Source organism: Sphaerodactylus townsendi, linkage group LG03, assembly GCF_021028975.2.
Source record: "Sphaerodactylus townsendi isolate TG3544 linkage group LG03, MPM_Stown_v2.3, whole genome shotgun sequence".
Classification (NCBI taxonomy): domain Eukaryota; kingdom Metazoa; phylum Chordata; class Lepidosauria; order Squamata; family Sphaerodactylidae; genus Sphaerodactylus; species Sphaerodactylus townsendi.
Window position 1 is genome coordinate 58958677 of NC_059427.1, and position 23887 is coordinate 58982563.

At 39.7% G+C, this 23887-nt stretch overlaps 1 protein-coding gene across 1 annotated transcript in view; it reads right to left on the reverse strand.

Moving 5' to 3' along the window:
• Positions 1-23887, reverse strand: part of FBLN2 (fibulin 2) — a 174582-nt gene that overhangs the window by 62962 nt on the left and 87733 nt on the right. Inside the window, exons 3-4 of the mRNA XM_048487336.1 lie at positions 13642-13753; positions 8577-8706 (exon numbers count right to left, since the gene is read on the reverse strand). Of these exons, the coding sequence (XP_048343293.1) occupies positions 8577-8706; positions 13642-13753 (242 nt within the window). The remainder of the gene's footprint in view (positions 1-8576; positions 8707-13641; positions 13754-23887) is intronic.

The window sequence follows — 23887 nt, forward strand, 5'->3', positions numbered from 1 at the left end:
TAAGTACCACTCATGGTTTTCTCAGGTTTTCTCCAATCATTCTCAAACTTGCCTTGTTCAGAAGTTTTGGAAAAGGTCACTGCAAAGCTTTGGTGGTTTCTATGTGGGTAGGGTTGCCATTCTCCAGGTGATAGCTGGAGATCTTCCAAAACTAGAAAAGATCTCCAGACTACATATACCATTTATTTATTCATTTAAAACATTTGTTCCACTACTCCTGGATCAATTTATCAGCATTATATCAGTGTACCATTATCCCAAAATATGCATCAGGTTCTCTAAATTTTTCTCTCTTTCTGACAATACTAGAACCAGGCGGAATACATTGAAAATGCTGGGGGGAAGAATTAGGACTAATAAAAGGAAACATTTCTTCACGCAACACGTGATTGGTGTGGAATATGCTGCCACAGGAGATGGTGTTAGCCACTAACCTGGATAGCTTTAAGAGGGGCTTGGACAGATTTATGGAGGAGCAGTCGATCTATTGCTACCAATTTTGATCCTCCTTGATCTCAGATTGCAAATGCCTTATCAGACCAGGTGCTCGAGAACAGAAGCAGAAGGCCATTGCTTTCACATCCTGCATGTGAGCTCCCAAAGGCACCTGGTGGGCCACTGCGAGTAGCAGAGTGCTGGACAAGATGGATTCTGGCCTGATCCAGCAGGCTTGTTCTTTTTTAAAAAATAAATGTTTATTAGGTTACAGCATTACAAGAAAAAAACATGTACTATGTATCGGTTAAATTTTTTTTACACAAAATCAACAAAAGGAGAAAGTATGCATGTTATAAACCCCTATTTGGGGATTGTCATATTTATAGTTTACAACTTGTTTAACTAAGCTTGGGTTTGACTTCACCAATCATTATGGTGTTAATTTATTGAAAAATCAGTTAACTGTTACTAGCCTTCTGTATTATACAACAAACATTGTCGTTCCTCTGATAAAAGAAGTGATAGCAAATATACATTCGTATACATTTTAGTTTCAAATAAAATTGAATCTGTTTGCAAAAAATTCTTTCAACAAAGACCAGCCATCTTCCTTGTTTCTTTGTATATCCTTATTTTGTAAGGAAAGAGTCAATAAATCAAGGTCCATGTAGATCCACATTTTGACATACCAGTCGTTTAAGGAGGGGAGTTGAGATGACTTCCAGTACTTCGCTAGTTCGATACGGACCGCTGATGATATATAAGTCAATTATTTGGAATAACAGGTAAGCTTTTTATCTTTATATAATCCCAATAAATATGCTTCTGGTAACATCACGAAATTGATTTTACAAACTATTTGATTGAATGTGTTCTTCCAAATTTGTTCCCAGTCATCTAGGGCTAGATTCTTTTTTAAATTCTTACTCCACTCTATCATGCTGTCTTTTATTAATTCCTCTTCTGTATCTAACGTTGAGTAGCTTATATATTTTGCTTATCAATTTATTGTTTGTCTTTATTATTTCGTCAAAATTGGATAGTTTCATGGTGAAACCCATATTTCTTTGTCTTTTAAAAAATATTGGTATAGTTGAGTATAGGTATACCAATGGCATATTCTCCCCTCTATTATAATCTGTTTTCTATCCTTCAGAGTAACTTGATTGTTGTGTTGAGTTAGTAACATCTTGTATGTTGGCCAATTCTTTCCTTTATTTATATCTCTTATCTGTAGTGATTCCATTCAGGATACCCATAAGGGAACTCTCCTATATAGTAAATCTTTGTACTTGACCCAAATCTTTATAAAATGTCGTCTCACGTAGAGGTTATAAAACAATTTGTATTTTTTTTATTTGGGCCAGGCCATAATCTATCATGCCATCCCATTTGCATGTCAAATCCTTCAAGCTGTAATAGTTCTGTGTCCTGTAATGTAATCCACTCTTTTATCCAGACACAGGCACTTGAGACTAAATACAAATATAGGTTGGGCAGCGACCATCCTCCTCTTTCTTTGCTCATAGTCATAATTTTATATCTGACCCTTGGTTTTTTCCCCTCCCATATGAATTTGGAAATGGTTGAGTTCCATTTTTGGAAAGGTTTTATTGAATGTACAAAAGGAATATTTTGAAAAAAAATATAAATTTGGGTAAGACAGCCATCTTGATTAAAGCAATTCTGCCCATTAAGGTGTATTTTGTAACTCTATCTGAATTTTTTTCCATAAGGGGATATAATTTTTTTTCAAAAATGTTTTGATTGTTGTTTCCTAGTTTTACTCCTAAATATCTAATTTTTTCTATTTTGAACCCAGATCTTTCAAGTAATTTTTTCTTTTTATTCGTCATAGTAAAGGTAAGTAATTTTGTTTTTTTTTCTCTATTTATTGTTAATCCTGCGAAATTACCAAATTCTGTGATTTTGTCTAATAGGTAATTAATTTTTTTATGTGGTTCTCCTAAAAATATTACAATATTGTCTGCAAATGCTCTTAACTTATAACAATATTTGCCTATTTTCAGCCCTTCAATTTTTGGGTCTTTTCTGATACTATTCAACAAAATTTCTAGGGCTATAATAAATAGTTGGGGGGAAAGAGGACACTTTTGTCTAGTTCCTCTAGATATTTTGATTTTATTAGATAAGGAGCCATTGATTTTTATAGAAGCTATTTGAGTTTTATAAATTGCACTAATGGCAGTCATATATGGTCCCTTTAAGCCTAAGTAGTCGAGTGTCGTTAGGATAAATTCCCAGTTTATCTTATCGAAAGCCTTCTCGGTATCAATAAATATTAGGGCATATTTTCATTGGGTTTGTAATTCAGAGCTTCAATTATATCAATAACCATATGTATATTGTTTTTTATTTGTCGCCCCGGTAGAAAGCCAGCTTGGTCTGTGTGTATTCATTGTACAGATAATTGTTTCAATCGTTCTGTGAGTATTGATGCCATGATTTTGTAGTCTATATTAAGCAATGCAGTGGGTCTATATTGGCTCACTTCTAGAGTTTCATCTTCCGTTTTTGGTATTAGGGAAATATGGTTCTCAGTCCAGGACTCTGGTATTGTGTTACCTTGCATTATCTTATTTAACAATTCTGTCAATGGCTTGATAATTTCTTTTTCAAATTTTTTATAGTATAATGTTGAGAAGCCATAAGGCCCTGGAGCTTTGTTTGTTTTAAGTCTTTTAATAGCTGCACTTATTTCCTCTGAAGAAATAACAGCATCTAGCCTTTTTTCCCCTTCATCTGAGATTCTAACAAGATTTTGTTTTTCTAAATAGCTTTTTATATCTGCAAGAGAGGTCTCTTTTTTGAGTATAACTCAGTATAATATTTATTGAATATACTTCTAATCTTATCTGGTTTGGTTAAGATTTTGTTATCGTTCTTAAGCTCATTTATAAATTGAGAGCTATATGTCTGATGTATTTTCGCTGAAAGCCACTTACCAGGTTTGTTTGCATTAATGTAATTATTTTGTCTAATATACCTTAGTTTTAAAGCCAAGTCTCTTCTATTAGTTTCTTCAAGTTTTTCTTTTATCAATCTAATTTTGGTCCAAATTTTTTAATTTGAGAGAGATTTAGCTAACTTATTCTCTAATGTTTTTAACTCGAGAGTCAAACATTTTTCCTCCTCTTTTTTTTGTTTTCATAGCTTTATTCCCTGGCTGATGAAAAACCCACACATAACTGCCTTATTGACATCCCATGTAATTGCTAAATCCTGTGCTGGTGACTTATTAATTTCCCAGAATTCCATTAAGGACTTTGAGCATAGTTTTGCTGTGTCCTTTTTTCCCCAATAGCCAATCCTTAAGTTTCCACATATATGGTTTTCGAGCTAACAGCAAAATTAATTTCAAAGAGCTGTGATCAGAATGTACTCTTGGAAGAATATACATATCATTCAGGTATTGACAAATCGAACTCGAAGTCATATCTATCCTAGTTCGTAGCTTGTTACGATGGGAGAAAAAGGTAAAGTCCTGTGCTTTACTGTAACTCTTCAAGAGTCTCTCAATTTTAAGGTGTTTACCAAATCAAAAAAACTTTTTGGGAACTTATTAAAAATTTTCTTATGTTTTTTATTATTCCCATTACTTTCTTTCCTATCTATGTCTGTTGCTACTAAAACATTAAAGTCTGCCAATAGAATTAAGTCCTAAGCTGCTAGTCTTAACATTTTTTATTTTTGCTTTAATTCCATTATAGCCATTTGATTGCTTAAATTATCTATTTGTCTTTGAGCTAGTTCGTATTTTTCCTCCATTTCCTCTAAATGTTCTGAATTCTTTTTAACTGTTTTTTTTATTTGTTTAATGGATTGTTCCATTTTGTTATTTGTGTTATCTCTTTCTTCATTTCAGTTAGTTCTGTCTCCATTTTGGAAAGACCCGACCCCATTTTGGCCAGTTTTTCTTTTGTTTCTGTTTGGAATGTTTTTGTGTCTGATTGGAAAGCTGTAAGTATTTCAATCATTTGGTCAAATTTCTGGTTCACGTCTGGTTCTGGTGCCATCTTATCTGGTGTTTTGGTTTCTATCACTGTGTTGATTCTATTTTTCCTGTTCGCCATTCACAACAGTTTGATTATATAGTTGAATAACCTCTTATCAGTTTTCTTTTTCTCTCTAAGGGAAGAGCAGCTTCCTGTATCTTACACCTTTGGTTAATATATTTCTCTCTTGCTTTCTCCCACTCTCTATATTGGTCTCACCGCTCTATAGTCTTCTGCTTTGGAACCCCCCGCCCCTTTCTCCTCACTCCTTTCACTTCCGGGTTAGCTCTCTTAAAGTGGAAGAGTTAAAAGTCCAAAATAAAAGTTTTCCTTTTGGTACTAGGTTCTTGCCACTCGGTTCAAGCATCTATAAATCTCCCCATGCGATCGTTCCAAACAGTCTAGACGCTAGGCAATGAACTCAGGTGCTGCAACTCCCAAATGATGTACATGAGCAAACCTCCGCTCTGCTCTGCTCCACTCAACCACAACGCCCATCATTCTCTATCCGAGCCAGTGGCAGCCGCCCCGCCCCCTGGAAAGTGGGGCTGCCAAGTAGTTGTTATGCTTGGATTTTGGTGCTTGTTGCTAGCACAAATTATTTCTGGCTGCTAGTATTGAGAACAATTGGTAGTTTCCTGTTCGAGCTCGTAAAGTTATTTTTTAAGCAGAAAACAGCAGTGGTGGAACGGAGAATATGGCTTTTCCAAGGGATCACTGGACGGCCATTCCTTTGGTCTTCCCCCATCCCGTTCCACGGCTTGTTTTGCAATGAAAGGTGGTCAGATTAGGTCTGCGACCCTTGGGGCCACCTCAACTCCTCCTCAGCCGTTTGTTGAGTTATGTTGGGGTTTGCTGGGGCCAAACTCCCTTGGAGGGCTTGCTGCGCTACCGCGATAGCTTACCTCTCTCTTGTGCACCCACCAGAAGTCCCAGATCAGCCAGCAGGCTTGTTCTTATGTTCTTAAATTCCCAACTTTCATTAAAAAATGTTTAGGCCTTTTCTTTGCAGAGACTGTCTATGGACAGTGTTCTGCCCACCCCCTGCCAACTTCTTCTTTTTTTTTAAATGAAAACTGGGAACTCAGAGAATCTGATGCATATTTTTTGTACATTGGTATATTGATGTAATACTATTAAATTGCCAAGTAACAAGGGGAAAAAACCCTAATGGGGAACGATGCCGTGTGGAAGCCAACTCAGTAATTTGCTGTATTAGCAGCCTCAGCAACAATAGGAAAATTTCACAAACCTGTCCCATTGTGGAAAACGTTGCCCATACAGAGCTCATAGAAGGCAATGAGAAAGAACCTGCTAATGTGGAGTATGTCCTGTTGTCTGGCTGAAACACTTTCACTGTTTCTCAGAGTCACAATAGGAAGGATTACATATCAGCTTAGGATACTTCCCAGAAAATATGATGAGGTGTCTGCTTGGTAACTGTGTTGATCTATTGTATAATGGATTCCAGATTTTGCCAAAAAGGGAAGCATTGAAGAAAAGACCACAGCAGTTTGTAGTAAACAAAAACAAAGTAACAAAGCATCAAACTATGAGATCAAAGCATCAACATCTGGAGTAAGACAACCAATTCATCTAAAAACCAATTAAAGGCTTTACAGCCAAAGGAATCTGCAACAATTGAGTATGCCATGGAGAAAGCCCTCACACCTATTTGTGACCTTTTCGTTTTTCCCAGCAACAGATACATCTTATGCATCAATTAGACAAGAAAGCCAGCTACCAGGCTGAGGGGAAAATAGCAGGCACCAAAAAATGAAGATGGCTGGCAGCATTGGCTTTTAGAAGCCCAGAAATGGTCAGAGGCATCAAGGTGCCACCTAGAAAGGCAGGAAGTTGCAAGGATATGGTGGCTGAAAGGGAGGAGTTTGTGTTCTGGTTAATGTCAATTAACTGCACATTCTGGGTAATCAAGTAACTGATAAACTTTTAGTGCAATTATTTTCATGAGTGGGAAATATACACAGGATGCTCATAGCATGTTCAGCACAGCATGCATGGCAAATGAAATGCTCAATCGATCTCAGTATAGCATTTTTTCTTCTTTTAGAAATAAGGATCAGAACATTAAATGATTAATTATTCAATTTAAATGCTCTGTGGAAACAAGTCTCTGAAACTGATTTAAGCCTTATGTGGCAGCAAGAATGACATTTCAACTTTTATTTCTGATGAAGTAAAATTTTGCAAAACTTTTTGACATGACAATACCAGGCAGGATTAACACATTTCCCACCAAGACAATGGAACATTTATACTGTGGAGTATCAACAATCTCTGGAAATTGTGATCAATCTTCAATGAATCCTGAAATCTTCACTTTGGGTATAATGTGGAAGAAAGAGTATAACAAATAAGGAGTCAGACTTTGAGCTTGCTGGACTTTGCTAGCGTTCACTGTACAGATTAAATCAGGGGGCTGAATAAAATGATGTAGGTTTTTGCCTGGCAAAGTTCCATTCCTCTGTTTAGCATCTACACAATATTTATTTATGAGATAAAGTTTTGATAGTCACATAAACATTTTTTTGCCCTAAGGAAACTTTTTAACTGCTTTCAGTTCCCATGTAATGAGATATGCTGCTAGTTAAAAACAAAACAAAACTGTGCTATGCAGTAATAGGGTCTCCTGATTATCTATAATATGATTACCTTTTTTCTCTTTTTATTAAAAAAATGTATTTTTGTTATTGATTTGAAGAAAACCCCAGTTTGGCAGACCCATGTCAGCAAGGGCTTTTGAGTAATCTTCCATAGGCCTCGTACTGACAGGGAAGGTATTTCCATCACACTGGTTCTTCACCACTCTAGGGATCCTACTTCCCTTTAACTCGGGAAAATAGATCGACAGAGAAATATTACAGATCTTAATAGATAAGTTGGAGATGAAACCGGAAATGTGTCAGTTGGAATTTTCGATGCAAAAAATGATAGACAAGATGGTATTCTGTTCAGATATTTATCTACAGCATCAAGAATTATCTAGGCAAGAAATTGGAAGTCTTCAAAAATACCATCAGTAAAAGAATGGCAAGTGAAAGTCATGGGATTTGTTAGACTGGCTAAACTGATGGGTTATGTTTTATGTAAATCTAATAAGGAATTTAAATTGGAATGGAAAGAATGGCTAGATTACATAGGACAACATTATAAGAATGATATTATTGTTGTTGGATGTGAAATATTATGGTTAGATTGTAGAAAATTGTAGATACTAGGTGAAGGTAACTGGAAGTAGAAAATTCTGGACTTTTGTTCTTTACGGATTATGTTCCTTTTCTTTTTTTCATGGTAATGTTAATCAATATTATTGTACCGCACTCCCACTGAGCCTTTGGGGGAGGGCGGTATATAAATATGATAAATAAATAAATAAATAGAATTAATAGAATTAATATTGTTATATAGCTATACAGTAATAAACATAATGGTTGACTAATTGTATGTAGTATTTATTAAGCCAATAAAAGTATGGAAACATTCTTTTAAAAGGGAAGCAGATTCAGTGTGTCCTCTCTAACTTATTTCCATATGAAGGACCTGGCTCATCCTGGGACTAGCCCCTTTGGGGCTCCACCCCACCGGAACTCCCATGGAGTCTAAACAGGTTCTGTGGGAAGCTGTTACTGCCCCACATGAAACTGCAACACATCTCCTTGTTTCCCCATCCCTGGCCCAAGACTGTACCCAAGCAGCTCATTAAGCAGTGGGCTGTTAAAAGGCCAGTCCCTGTCAAGCAGTGGAGCAGCAGGCTTTGCCTTCTAGGTGCCATAAACACTGCTGCTTTGGCTCATGGACATTGAAGATGGGCCTTTGGCTACCCTCACAGTCAGGGAGCCTGAAGATTTCTCAAGTCCCAGACAATGTAGTGCTGGAGATAGACTGAAGAGGTGTTGATGAAATTCTTATCAAGAAGATAAAAAACAATTACACCTTTAGCTCAATGGAAAAATTAAATGCTTAGCTAAGTAAAATGTTAATTCTATACCTGCAATGTTTTGCAGTGAAATATAGACTGCAGTCAATCATTTAAAAATGTGGAGACTTAAAGCACACTGTTTTAAGCAATCCTCTCACAAAAGTTTCAGCAGAGTATCTTGCCTTGTAAAATGATCCTCCACAGGTATCGCTTTCATCCAGTCCACACAAATCACCTTCTCTGGCAGCAATCATGCCAGCAATGCAGCTGTTTTCTTTTAAATATGATAGACAACACTGCTTCTGAGCAATTCTACAACAAATAAAACACACATTGCTTTCAAAAGGAAGGCCACTGCTTACAAACACGCTAAAAACTGGTACCACCATATTGAATGTACTTTGATGTGTTTTCTGTACCTATGGATTATATGGGTACTTTATTAACTCAAAAGTACTAAATCAAGCAATTATTTGTCTTTGTGATCTATTTTATATTAATTTTCTTTCTTTCAAAAAATCCTATGCTGTTTTTCCACACCCTGTTAGAATCCACAAGGCAGCAAACATCAAAAAATTTCACCATTAAAGTAGCACTTAGAATACAGCATATATACAACAAACAATTTGATAAAAACTGGTAAACACAGAAACACATAACACAACCAGAGATAAAGGCCAATAACAGTTAAAGGGGGAATGCCAAACAGAACATAAAATTCTTCATCCCGTCAGAAGGCAATGGTTGAGGGAGACAGACAAATTTCCACAGGTAGGCAGCTCCAAAGTTCTTGCACCAAAACTAAGAAGAATCTTTCTCAAGTTGCTGTCTAGCCTCAGATTATAGAGACACCCAAAGCAGAACCTCTGAAGATGACTGGAAAGGATGGGTAGATTCTTATGTGAGATGGCAGTCAGGTAGGCTGGCCCCAAGCCATAAAGGGCACTAAAGGTCAATACCAGTACCTTGAATTGGGTCCAAAACAAATTTGGACCCAGTGTAGATGAAACAAGACTGAAGTTGTATGGTCCTTACAACCCACTCCAGTCAGCATTCTGGCCACAGCATTCTGTACCAACTGTAGCTTCTGGACAGTTTTCTGGGGCAGCCCCATAAAGAAACATTCTATGTTACTAGGGCAAGCACCACAGTAATATCATTTTTAATTCTGATCAAGTGCAACTTCTTAAATGCTTGGTTAGTCATCCTGCATTTTTTCATTTCATCATTTGTGTTTGAAGGGCTATGGTAGAGACATAAATCATAGCTTATTAGAGTCCAGTAAGAGGTTCTGAAAATCTGACCAGGATGCTCATCCCATCCATAAAACAGTACTATGAATGTTTAAGTACAGTTTCTTTCCCTTTTATACCTTGCCATATTTTACAATGTCACATCTATGGCTACAGAAGTAGCCATGTTTTTAATTGCTAATTAAAGTGCATTCAAAAGTGTCATGGTGTTGGAAATATTAGTATATCTAATAGTCAATATAGTGGGGGGCGAGAATTCTATCTAGCCCAGCTCAGTTACGGTTTAAAAGATGGTTGAAGAAAAGAATACCCAAGACTCAGGTTTTAAGAGAAAGAAATTATTTTTACTGTGTAGATCCAATATCTAACACAGGGTGAGCCCTCCCCTCTCTCTCTGAGAGTCACACCCAACCAGACAAAAGACCTCTCTTCTTATATCTTCAAAAATGCACACGTCATGATTTCCTTACATACATACCCTTCACCTTAAAATCAAATTTGCTAGTTTGACACAAAACTGGAATTTTATTCTGCTCTTTGGCTTGTTTATCCTTTCCATAAATAAGGCAATAAAACTAATTCCAGCCTTCCTGGTTTCAATCCAGATAACCAGTTTCCAACATTCCTGAAGGAGAAACTTCTTCAGGGTGACATGATTTCACATACATCTTATTTACTAAAAAGGTGAAAATGATTGTAACAATGTGGTTTCACTAGAATACATCCTATGCATACCTTTCATATTCACTATCATTTCAGAGTTCATTAAAATACAAAAAACATTTTAATTATCTCATCAGATTTATCTCTAACCTTTGTCATCTTCATTTCTGTGTTTATTAACTTAGTCCCTCTTATCTAGCTGAGGATGCCTTTAGGTCTATAAGATATGCTCTATCTCACGCCTTTTTAGTCCTATACCGGGATGTTATAAATTCCTTACTGATATGATAAGAATTTCCCTGCTTTGTAACTTTGCTGACCAGTTATTTTTGCTCCTTGATTTTCAGTTTATATAGATCCCTCATTCTTTGATATCAAATATAATATTCAAGACTATTTTCCTGTTCCCATAATAGTGCCATCTGCAGACTTTAAGGCTGTTTCCCCACGCTGGCGGAAATGCAGCTCCACCGGCATGAATTGTGCTGGTGGAGGCTCGGAGGCCATTCGCACAGTAGTGTACACACAGTCCCGAAGATGAAATGAACCGGAGAGGCGGCTCCATATGGAGCCGCCCCTGGTTCATCCAGCTCACTCACCTCTCTGTCCAGCACAGCTCTGCAGGGCTAGAGGGACACGCCCATGGTACCCTCCAACCTCCAGGGGTCAGAGGGCAGCATAGGTGTAGGCATGTCCCTTCAGCCCTGCAGAGCTGTGCTGGACAGAGAGGTGAGTGGGGGGGGGGGAGCCAAAAGCGGTGCCCTCACACTGGTGCGGTTTGCACCGCGCCAGCGGGAAGACACCGCTTTTCAAAAACCTCGCTCCTGTGCGAACAGCACCCTAGGAATGGTGTTTTTTCCGTCCCTAGGGCGTTGTTATTTGGCCATGCAGAAACGGCCTAAATCTGTAGATTAGGACTGAGACAACTGATTCTTCAACTTGGGAAAACCCCAGTCATGTAGAAATTTTGGAAAGTAACAAACAGGTGTGTGGGGTGTTAATTCCCCTGAAAAGACAGGACTGCTTATCCTGCATTTGCAGACAACCTAGACCAGGGGTCTGCAATCTGTGGCTCCAGAGCCTCATGTGGCTCTTTCATCCTTGTACTGCGGCTCCAAATGGCTTGGGTCCTCTCAGCCTCCTTCGGAGAGTTGCTCTAAGGGTTAATGGGAAAGAGTCCCCATTCCTAGAGAGACACAGCCCGAGACAGTTATCCCCAGCCACTTCCAGCTTCCCTGACTCAGCTGCCTGGTTGGCTGATGCCAGTGATGACGGCGCAGGGTGGGGGCAGAGCACTGCTGGTGGATCCTCTTGAACAGGTGAGCAGCAAAGGGCAAGAAATGGGAGGGAGTTGCAGGAGCGCAGATTTTCAGCACAATCCTAACCTCAGTCCACCCGCCTTGAATGGCGGGTCAGGAGTTGACCCTGTTTTGGATGGCCTCATTTCCCCTTCCCCTGAGTCCTTCTTGGGGGGTGGGACCACATGGGGGACCCCAGCAGTGCCACCCTAGGTTGCAGCCCCCCAGCAGCCCCACTGAACTCCAGGGGCTTTCCTGGCTGATGGCAGCCTGCCTGAGTCCAGGTGAGAAAGACAATGCCAGGTTTTTAAGGAGTTATTACCTGCAGCCCTATAAGGTTGCACTCGTCAGGGCGGTTTGATGGGGAGGCGGGGGTGGGTGGCAATTGTTTGCTTCTGCATTGCCAAGGAGGGCAGGAGTGCATGGGGAAAGCCTTGCACGTGGATCTTGGAAGGGTGGAGGGTAAGCTTGTAGATCGTGGAAGGGAGGAAGGCCGAGATCATCCTCAGCCATGGTTGTCGTGGGTTGCCAACTCCTGGCGGGCAAATCCCACGACATTTGGGGGTACATTCTCAGAAGCTGTGGCTATTGGAACCAGGGCAGAGGCCAAGCTCAGTGAGGAATATGGCTGTTGAGTCCACCCTCCATGGCAGACATTTGCTCAGGAGAAGTACAGCCCCCCCTGGAAGTTGGCAACCCCATTAAAGGAACCAATTTTGATCCACCATCCAAGTGGAATTTGAGGGGGTTCTTTTTGGGGGGCATAATCAGTGTCTTTCAACATGTGTGAAATGTGTGAAATGGGGGTTCTATTGCTGGTCATTTGAATCATGTACAAACAACAGGCTTCCCCCCCCTTTTGCTTTGATGGGTAAAAATGGGCCCCAAAGGGAACTTCTCCCTGCATGAGAATAAAGACAGTGTTATCTTCATTTTAAATGTCAAAAAGTATTTGCGGCTCCAAGTGTTTTCTTTTCTGTGGAAAAAGGGTCCAAATGGCTTTTTGGGTGTTAAAGGTTGCCAACCCCTGACCTAGACTCACCATGAGCAAGAAGGGGAGGAGGAGCCTAAATTACCCCCTTCTAAACCAACTGTCTTGAATGGACACAGAAGAATATCCCTGTGATTAGTATAGCACTGTTAATGACTAAAATGATATGTTTTCGTAAGTGTATACATTTTAGTATAAGCTCAGATTATTACATGTGTTTTGTTACAAAACAGTACTAACACTGGCAAGTTATTTTGGAGATGTCTAGAAATCTGTTATGTCCTTCCATATTTTCAAGAGTGACTCTCATTCAACGCTCTTTCAGGCATATATGTTACAGAAAGTAGAGAGTACAAGAAGAAAGTAGAAAATTAAGAAATTTATTATTTTTTCATCTTTGTAATTGACAATGAGATATATGATTTCTGCATTTATTATTAACATAATGGTACATGTGCATTTTTCTCCTTTCACCTATGGAACAAAAATATACTTATGCATAAGCATTTTAGGTCTTGTTCAGTTTAAATATACAGGATGCATTACACATTATTCCTACTCACAGAAGAAATTGATCCAGTAATTCTCATATACCACTCTGACTAGCATACTTTTTTATTGGACCAGGAGTTTGTCATCTGTGAGAACAAAATACTGCTACTGCAGTTTCATGCAAAGAAATATGCTGATGTTATTTATACCCAGTTGATGAGGAACAGGTCTCTGCATGTAGCAGATATTCTCTGAATAAAACTGGATTGTTCTCAAGCCAAAATGAAAGCACTATACTTCTTTCCTATTCAAGTTATGATCTGCAGAAATACTATTCTGTTGTAGTTGGAAGAAAGCCCCCTCAAAAGTTTCAGCCATTAATTGTAATACAGAGAACAGCAACCTACTGTACATACAAGTGAAGCCGTAGTATAATCCAGAATATGCAGATTTCAGATTATGATGTGTTTGTATATTGTGGAACATACATCACATTATACCATATAAATTGCTTATGATTTTCTACTTCTTAAAATTTTTGTGTACCTACCTGCAGATATCCCCATCTGTTCCACTTACAGGGGTTTCCATGCATTCACTGTTGTCAATAGCCCACTGTTGTCCAGCGGCACAGCAAGTTTCAATTAAATCTTTTGTTGAACCTGAAAAACAGCAGACATAAATAGCTGAAGAATATTTTATATGAAGTGCATTTGATATAAGTTAGGTTTTTTGTCCTATGAGCTCCGTGCCACACTTCAGCGGGAATTTCTCAAAATGTAGTTAGTAACTCAGTTTAATTTGTAACTTAATTCTATACATATTTATTTATCATTATGGGGACACAGGGAAAATGGGAAAGCACATGAGAACAACCTTGCTAAAGCTAAGCAGATCTTCGTCTGGTCAGGCCTCAGTGGGTGACCTCCTACTTGTCACCCTGAGCTCCATAATGGAAAAAAAGATGGGATACAAATGAAATAAACACACTTAAGACTGCAGCCTTACTTTTTGCTATTGGTGTTGTAAATTTTATTGCTAATATTCATGCAATATATTTTCAACAACCTTTCATATCTTGTTTTGAATGACTCAGTTCTGCTTGTCAATGCAGATGTGACATTTCAGGGCTCGTAATGTACCTAAAATTGGAAGAAGCTGAACTTTGTCTCAACATCAATAACACTCAGATTCAATGCACAAGGTCAATTGGATGACACCAGAATAAGTAGATGTTGTGTCATAGCCTTAAGCATGCCAAATTATCATCCAACTAATGACAGTGACACAGGGGAAACCAAACAGGTATAAAACCAAAAATATGATACCTAAGTTGATTTTCTTTCACTGTGTTTTCATTGTTAATTTTATTTAATATCTCATAGGTAATGGCATATTTTGCAAGTTAGCGATAATTAGCAGTAGCTGACGCTGATAAAAGCCAACCAGTATTCTCTTTTGCCCAAAAGCGCATATGAAACTGAGATAACTGAGAAACACATAAAACAAATTCATGTTCCTTACAAAATTGAGGATAAATCTCAAATCATATTAATTTTGCTGCCAGGGCCAATTAATCATCTAAGATTTCTATTAATCATTGGCTCAAGTGACCCAGTTTGGATTTTTACACATTCTGAGAATACTTCCATGAAACTATTTTGGTCCTTCCATTTGGAAATGTTCAGAATCACTCACATTTCACAAGGTTTCCTAAACTATTAGATTAAATGAGAGCCTTTTTAACCCACAGATTTCCATCTGCTTCCTAGCTTCCAAAGGCTGAAGCAGGTGATGGCAAGGCTGATAATGAAACCATCACTGGATCCACATAATACTAACAACTAGAGTTGGTGATCCAGATGAAACAAATCACCTATTCGGAAAGAATCACAGACTATTCGGGCCTATTCGGGTCATATTTGGCCTGAATACATTATGCCCGAATACAAGCCAATCCAAATAGAAAATATTCAGATCGGCTTGTATGTATTCGACAACATTTGGGGATCATTTAAACGATCTTTGAATGCTACCATTCAAGCCAGGGAAGGGGGGGAAGAGTTCATACACCCCTTTTCCCGGCAAGCGCCTGTATGCCATGGATCTTTAAAGTTCTTTAAAGATCCTCAGCTTGCAGCCACTTGCTGGGGAAGGTGGGTAGAGTCCACACATCCCTTTTCTCAACAAGTGCCTGTAAGCTGGGGATCTGTGAAGATCTTTAAAGATCCACAGTTTGAAGGCACTTGCCGGGGAAGGGGGGGTGGACTCTCTGTCAAACTGAAGAGAGTCCACCACCCCCCTTACCCCTCCAACAAGGGAGGCTTGGGGATGGGATTTCTCTCTCTTTCCAATCTTTCTCTCTCTTTCTCCCAAGGGCTTCTCTTGCTTCAACATGGCATGGAAGCAAGAGAAGTGTTTGGGAGAAGGAGAGAGGAAGATGCAAAATTGAGAGAACGGGTGTTTGTGTGGATTCTTTAGGGTTTTTTCTTTCTTTAAACATTTTTAAAGGGAGTACAGGCAGCTTGAACTACCTTTAAACAATGTTTAAAGAAAGGAAAAAAACCTAAAGAATCCACCCGCCCAGAAAATCCCCCCAATACTTACCTTGGAGTGCCTGTCAAGGGCACATTTTTAAGACGGCAGCACCAAAATTGAAGGGTATCTTCAGGAGACTCTCCTAATGATACCACGCAAGTTTGGTGAAGTTTGGTTCAAGGGAGCAATTTTATGGACCCTCAAAGGTAGCCCACATCTCCTGTTAGCTCCCATTGGAAATAATGGGGAATGGGGCACCCCTTTCAGGGGCCCATAACTTTGGACCCCCTGAACCAAATGCAGAAGGTATAGTCAGGAGAGCCTCTGGAGGATACCCTGAAATTGTGGTGCTACTAGCTTTAAAAATGCTTCCCCTGCAGGCCAAAATAAAAAACCACAAAAAAATTAAAAAATCAGATGGACCCAAATATATTTGGATATCCGAATATATTCGGGCAAACCAAATATGATATTTATGTTATTCAGGCAGACAGATAATTTTCTGCCTGAATAAGCCTGAATCCAAATTTTACCAAATATTTTTGGTATTGCTCAACCCTACTAACAACTACCCAAATGGAAAAAAAATGGATGCCCATAGAATTGGGCCGCCAACCCAAATTTCACCAAACGTGGGGATTCTTCTGAGGAGAGTCACCAGCAGCTGTGTGGCAAATTTGGTGTCTCTAACTTAAAAACAATCCCTCCAGAGGCCATCAAAGATCTTACATTGAATGCAATTGGAACAAAACAATTACACATCTTCCCATTGAAGTCATTGTGGAATGTTTACCCACTGACCCAAATGTCACCACACTTGGTGGTTCTTCTAAGGAGACTCACCTGAGCTATACTGCACATTTGATCCCACAACCTTAAAAACTGGCTCTCCACCCCCAGTGCCTCAAAAAAAATCCCCATAGACTTTAATGAAACTGAAATGTTTTGAATATCTAGGGTAGAAAAGCTAGAAAAACAACATTTACCATTATGGGCATTAAGATTTTTTTCAGCTTTTCTCAAAAATTTCAGTTCCAATGAATCTGAATCCAAAAAATATTCCCCCATCCCAAATAGTGTCCACCACTAGAAGCACCTTTCCTGGATCTACTACCTAGTCAAACAGGGAATTGATGTAGTGGTGGAATAAGGATATTTTTTCACATTTGTTGTAAGAAAAAGGGGGAAATATTTTAACCCTATTGTTATCACAGGGACCTAATTTTGATTTGAAATGTTTGAAGAACTAAGACCTCCTCTCCTCTTTCACCAGTGGCCACCATGCACTAGGCAGCCCTTTACAAAGTACAGGTCACTGAAACCCTGTGATGACATCCATCCTTTTGTGTGCTCAAAATAATACTGTGAGACACTTTAAAAGCAAGTTTGATAAAAATGATGCTCTTGTTTGTACAGGTCTGGACTAAGGGCTAACTGATTTTTATAGGGCTGCATATCAAAAGACCACTCAAAGTATCTTGATTCATTCTTACCACTCCTTTAAAAGAGTCTCTGTATCACAAGCAGTAACAAACTTCCTAAATATTTAATATCTTCTAAATAAAGGAAAGCTGAATACGGAAGGGAAGGGAGGGAAGGGAAGGGAAGGACAGAACAGGACAGGATAGAACAAGACAGGAACCTAAAAAACCTTTCAGTGGTACTCAGTGGACCACAATTTGAGAAACACTGCTACAGAACCAGCTCAGTACCAGAATACTTTGGGAAAGGGTGTGATGGAGATGCTGTAAATCTAGAATTTGCTCAAAATGGGATAGTGGCCTAGCATAATTTTGTACAACTTTACAACTCCATGGTTTCATTTTGCAAGGATGACATTTCAAGTGCCATCTTAGAATAACTAAAGGACACCTTGACTATTGTTCTTTCAAATAATGCTTAAGATGTGATTCTCATTGTCTGAGGGTTTTAGCCATGTTCCTTTGTATACTAACATTGTGGAGGAACTGCGATCTGGGTTACCAGGATATGATAAGAAGAAACTCCACCACTGATGACCCAGTTTTCAACATCACAATAACATTTTGGACATAATTGTCCAAAAAACCAGTGGTTTCAATTCTTGCACTGTAAGTTTAATCTGTGGTGTTTCCTCAGCCTCAGTATCTATGAAAGTAAGCTTGTAAGCATGAAGGCAGCTGAAGTACATTTTTTGCAGGTTGTCTTTGAATTTTTTTCAATGGAAGGAACCACATGAGAGTTACAGATCAGCTATCAGAAAGAAAACAAAGAGACAGCAAAAATACATGTTGATGTGGGAACAAAGAATCCCAAATGTCATGCCCTTTCTACCGAAGAGTCAGGGTTTGCTTCACAAGCTTCACAACGGCATCTTATTAACAGACAGGAGTTTGATTTGGCTGCACAGTGTTTTCAAATAGAGCTGCTAGATAAATTGTGATTTCACATTAATAAAATAGAAACAGATAATTTGGGGTACGATAAACTGTTGAAATAAGGTTTGAATTTCAAGATGAATTTTTATTTGAAATTGCTATACCCTGCATCAACAGCAGAATCTAAGTTAGTGGTAACTTCTTATTCTCAAGCATAGTCAATAAAAGGATAATTTAGCCTTTCTACCATCACAGCTTATAAGTGGAATACCAGTTATAGATAAAAGGAAAATGTTGATAACTTGGCATTCTAAAACATGTTCTATTCCAGATTCCTGATTTATTGGACAGTGATTCTGAAGTGGAGGAACTTTTACAGTGTGGGTCATAGGACTCTGCCCTAGGAATTCAGTAGATGTCAAGGTGGTCTGAAGTCCAGTCAGAAGGAAGGACACCCAGAATCCTGCTTTCACATCCTGCATGCGAGCTCCCAAAGGCATCTGGTGGGCCACTGCGAGAAACAGAGTGCTGGACTAGATGGACTCTGGTCTGATCCAGCAGGCTCTTTCTTATGTTCTGATATTCTTAAGGGTTTCAATATCTGATTGAACACAGTGCTTCATAGAAACTGAACCCACAGCTTATTCCATACTATCACTCTACCATGATGCAGTTGGAGGCCACTCAGAAACTCAGGCATGAAAGTTCTAAGCAAGGGCATTGAACATAAGAGCCCTGATGGATCATGCCAGCAGTTCAAATACTTCAGTGTTCTGTCTCACACAGTGGCCACCCAGTTATCCTGGAGAACCAACAGAGGACCAACAGAGGAAGCCTTCCCATCTGAATGAGGAGGTTCTGTTTAGTTTCCAGGGCTAGCATCCACTGAGTGACCTATTCTCATGAGTCTGTTTAATCCTTTTAACAAAAATGTTAAAAAATTAACACCTTTACTGTGTTTAAATCTGCCCCCAAACAAAGCATTGTTTGCATAAACAGAAAGCACACTTATCTTCTCTGTCAGCAGCCTCCCAGTGATCATGGAGGGGAGAGGGCTGGGACTTGCTGGTGGCAACAGTGGGAGGACTGGGAGTTGCAGCAGGCCCAGCAACAGAGGCTGGGCATTCTGCAGGTCTCATAGAAGGCAGTAACAGGGCAACCGGAACCATTGCAAACCTGGTGGTGATGACGGAAGGCAGGGAGCTATGGAGGGCCCAACAGCAGTAATAGTGGGTGTGGAGGAATAAATCTAAGAGGGGAAAGGGACAACCCACACGTATATCAGGTCCCCATGTGTAATTGTATAAACATGCACCATATCCCCCTTTACCTGTCTCTACTCTAAACCAATGTCCCAGATTCATCAGCCATTCTAATAGGAAATGTGCTCCAGACCCTTAACTACCTCAGTTGCCCTCCAGTTCTCCAATGCCCCTTTTGAGATACGGTCACCAGAACCATACACAATACTCCCAAAGAAGAAACACTGTAGATCTAATACAGGGACATTGTAGAATTGCCTGTTTTGTTTCCAATCCCTTTCCCCAGCATAGAACTTTCTCTTTCACCTCTGTGGCACACTGGGGTCGAATCCCCACTTGAAATTTGCATGCAGATCCAAACCTGTTCATTGTGAAACCATGTCCTCTTCATCAGAGTTTCTCCCTCCCCAGACACACCTCCCCAGAGCACACAGCAGACACACCTGGTTACAGAACTCTTAGCAATCCCCACTACCAGGAGAGCTCCCTTCACCGCTCTCCCCTGATTGGCCGGTGTGCCTTGATGGAGCGGGACCTTTTCCCACTGTAGAAGTGTACATTGTAGGGGTGCGATCAAAAAACCAGCATGTAAAAGTTTAATGTTTAACTGAGCAAACAGTTAATCGTTACCTGTGTAAACCATTAACGGTTTAAGGTTACACATTTGACTGTTTAATGTTTACGTCCCCTTCTGCTGGCCCATCGCAAAAGCGGAAACAAAACCAAGGAAAGGCTGTGTGCACTTCGCAGCGCTGATTGGTTGCCCAAATTCCATGCCACACTCCAGGGCGGGAAACGAGTCAGGGTTTCAACCCTCATCCCTCCCCTCGGATCAGCCCTGAACCGTGTTAATTGGGTCCCACTTGCAACCAGGTCCTGCAGGAACGCAGATTAATGGGGAGAACGAGTGCCAGAAATGGAATCTGCCACGCAAGCCATGGGGAGGTCGTCCCTCAAATCTGGTTAGTTTGTGTTCTGAAACCTGGCTAAGATGGTAGTGGGGATTCAACCTGGGTTAGCTTTTTTATTGGGTTCCTATGACCCCAAGGCCCCTCTCATTCTCAGCAGATCCCTATTATGTTCCAGAGCACTTTGCAGGCTAATCTGCTCAGCAGGTACTGAGTTGATTTCACACCGCTGTAGAATCAATTTTTAGCTTTCTTGGGAGTTATCACAAAAGAACTACCCATAAATCCTTGGCATGGTGTGAGATCATGTCTCTTCCCCATGAAAAACTGAGACTTAATCTTCCACTCCTCTATCCCATCACAACACTTACTCCTGGGAACTAAAGATGAAATATACAATGGTTGCCTGACTCCTTCTGAGTCTATCTAGATCAACCACAAGAAGCTTATCTTGAAATATTGCACTACTCAAATAGAACTGTTTTTCTTTCTAGACAAATTACTCTAGCCTCCTCTCTTTTGGAAAATACAGGAAAAGGTTGGGATTGGTTCTGTGAAGGAGCTGCTCTTTCTGCCACCTCATTGCCAATAATATACTCCATACCCTTTCACCATTTAGAATCAAGAATGGGCAGTCCAATCTGGAAACTGCTGGAGCAGTTTTTGGAGCTGATGTGGGGCTGCTCCTCGGTGCCTGACCTGAAAGAGTCTGCACCCACACTGCATGGCCTAAGGTTGGACACAAGCACAGCTCGAGGCAAGCTAGGGGCATTCCCAGAGGCAGCTTTTACTGGGTTTTTAACCTGGGATTGCCCCAGGCACAGGAGTCAGACTTACGCCACACTGTGAAGGGCTTTTAGGTGGCCAAGGGTTTCTCAGTTTTTGCTGCCTCTCCATGCCACCTGGAAGCAATTTGGAGGTAGTGTTGCAGTAAAACCATTCATGGCTGCTGAGGTTTCTGGATTGGGCTGTAAGATTGACAAGTTCTGCATACTTATTTGGTGGTAATCATGTTTTGGCTCTCCAACAAATGAAGATGCTGGGAGATTTCTGGAACCAGTGGTGTATTAGCAACTAAATATTTTGTTTATTTAACTCACTAAAGATATGAAATATTGTCAAGTTGCAGACAATGGCTGACTGAAATGTAAGTGAAACTGTATCAGAAAGATGCAAGAACACTGCCTTAAAACTTTAGGAATATAAGGAAATTATTTCATGATTTGCTTCGAAATACTTGATGTTGTGAAATGTGTTTCATTTTGCTCAGTGATATAGCTTGTATTATAACAGGCAAATGACTTCCATGCTTGGGGTCTATCTCAGTTTATATATACATTAAAAAGTTTATAAGCAGAGGCTTGTTTCTGTTTTTTCCTTATTCTTTCTTGACACATCTCCTTACATGTTTATACATGCGGACATGACTACTTCTTGCAACACTGATTTTTATTCTTTGCTTCTAATAATGTTCTTTTTGTGCACAGACATTAGTTTATAAATTCTTTTGACTGATTTCTTAGGTTTAAATTTAAAAGCTAGCCTGACAAAAAAACCAAGTGTAAAAACTGGAAAAACATATGTGAATCAGAGAAATAACCATTAGCCTGAATTGTTTGGCTGACTTCATGCCTAATGTGAATGAACAGGCAAACAAATATTCCCTCTGGCTAGAATGCTGAATAATCCTTCTCCTTTGAACTGTTCGGGCCAGAGGTCAACTAATTTAGCATGCTCAGTCCGTTAAATGTCTAAGAAAGCATCATATATTAGCTCCAGGTTTAAATGCAAAAAAGATAACAAAACAAAGCTGTACCAATCCTCAAAGGTCCTTTACCCTTAAAAGCCTCAATGAGAAATTGCAAGATGTCTTGCAAAGCAGTGTCTCAGTTAATAAATGGTCTAATGTTGAGCCTCAGATATCTGAGTAATGTTATTCGGCTTGTGTTTATGTAAATACATGAATGCACAGCAGTGAAACAGGGGGTTTCTAGTTGCAAATTTGCTTGTGTAATTCATTAATGGTTTCTACCCCCCAGACAAGGCATGGGGATCTCTCAGACTTACAACAGATTTTCATACAGAGGTCAGTTCACTAGGGAAAAAATGGCTGCTTTGGAGGGTGGACTGGACGGCATCATAACCTGCTGAGTTCCGTCACTGCCCCATACCCTGTGTTCCCCCAAATCTCCAGGAATTTCCCTGCCTGGAGTTGGCATCCGTAAATTCACATCCGTTGATATATTTTGTGCAATGAACATATTATTCTTCCTGATCTGGATATCTCCGGCTATCTTGAACATGTTAGATTTTGGCTGCTAAGTATTTGCCCTGGCTAGTGTTTTGGATGGGAGACCTCCTCCAAAGAATGCTAAGGTCATGACGTGGAGGCAAGCAAGAGCAAACTCTGAATGTCTTTTGTTTAAAAAACCACCACTTTTGCACTTCTGTTCCATCATACATCTGTGACTGAAAAGGTTACAAAGCAGCGCAACAAGTACAACTTTTCCTGTCAGTGCAACTTGATGGAGGTAGAAGACAGAAAGAGCAGGTTGCAGGCAGAGGTGGTAGTGGGGGTGGAACACAGCGGTAAGGGAAGTCTAAGCAAAAGGTTCAGTATCAACCAACTGTCTTTGATTAATTGCCACTGGATGCAACTATTGCCAAACAGGTGCTCCCTACAGTTATACTGATGATTTTCCCTCAGATCTTCCAAAGTACCTCCTGTACTAAGGAGGAAAGCTGGGACTGGCTCTTTGATTTGGGGGAAGAGATTCTGTTTGGTTTCAGTTCCAAAGAAGGGTTTATTCCCTGTGCGGCCATGGGCACAAGTGTGTGTGTGTCCAGGCCAGCTAATCTTGTAATCAGTTGTTGTGATCATTCTCAAGTGTTTGTGTGCCTGGCAAGCACATTTGCCACAAAGTTACCAACATATGTTATGCTTATATATTCTTGAATCCATGCCATAATTGATTACAGAAACCTATCCTTTGTTGTGGCTGGGGAACAGAGAAGGTAAGATGATACAAGAAGGGTGAGAAATTTTCTGGGGTACTTTTTGGATTTTATTGAGAAGGTTTTAACTTGTGCCAGATCTTATACGGGAGTAATGTTATGACATTGTCAGAAGTGGGACTGAGCCACAGAGGACTTTGATTATCCTCCCCTCCTCTCCATCATACACCCGGCTTCTCCCTTTGTTCTTTCAAAGACTTGCTAATGTGAATGCTATACTGGCAGTGGTCTCCTGCAAACAGAATGGTATCATGCTAATGTGACTTTTTTCTCTTTTGTTCCGCTAACGCAAGAGGATGTATGCACAATTCTATCTTGCTTATTTGACATAATTTGGCTCAGCTCCATCTAAAGGAACATTTCTTTTTCTTTGGGGCAAAGAATATCACATTTCTGAGTTCTATTTAAGTAATAATTCACTGCAATTCTCAGTAGCCCTGGAGCTTAGCCTCATATGTTCTCAATGCCTAATACACTTCATTGCTTACAGATCTGTTCTGAAATTGATCCGGGTTATTTTGAATTTTTACCCTATCATGCCAATTTTATGCTTACTATAGTTTTGCTGAGCATATTTTTCACTGCATTTTGAGAAGTGCTGGATCCCAAACAGACCCTTATCGAAAATCATTTGTTGCCTCTTCATGGGTTTATGTTTAATTTTTGCTTTCAAGTATTTCTGGTTTCATAAAGAAATGTGCCAGAGACAGACATAT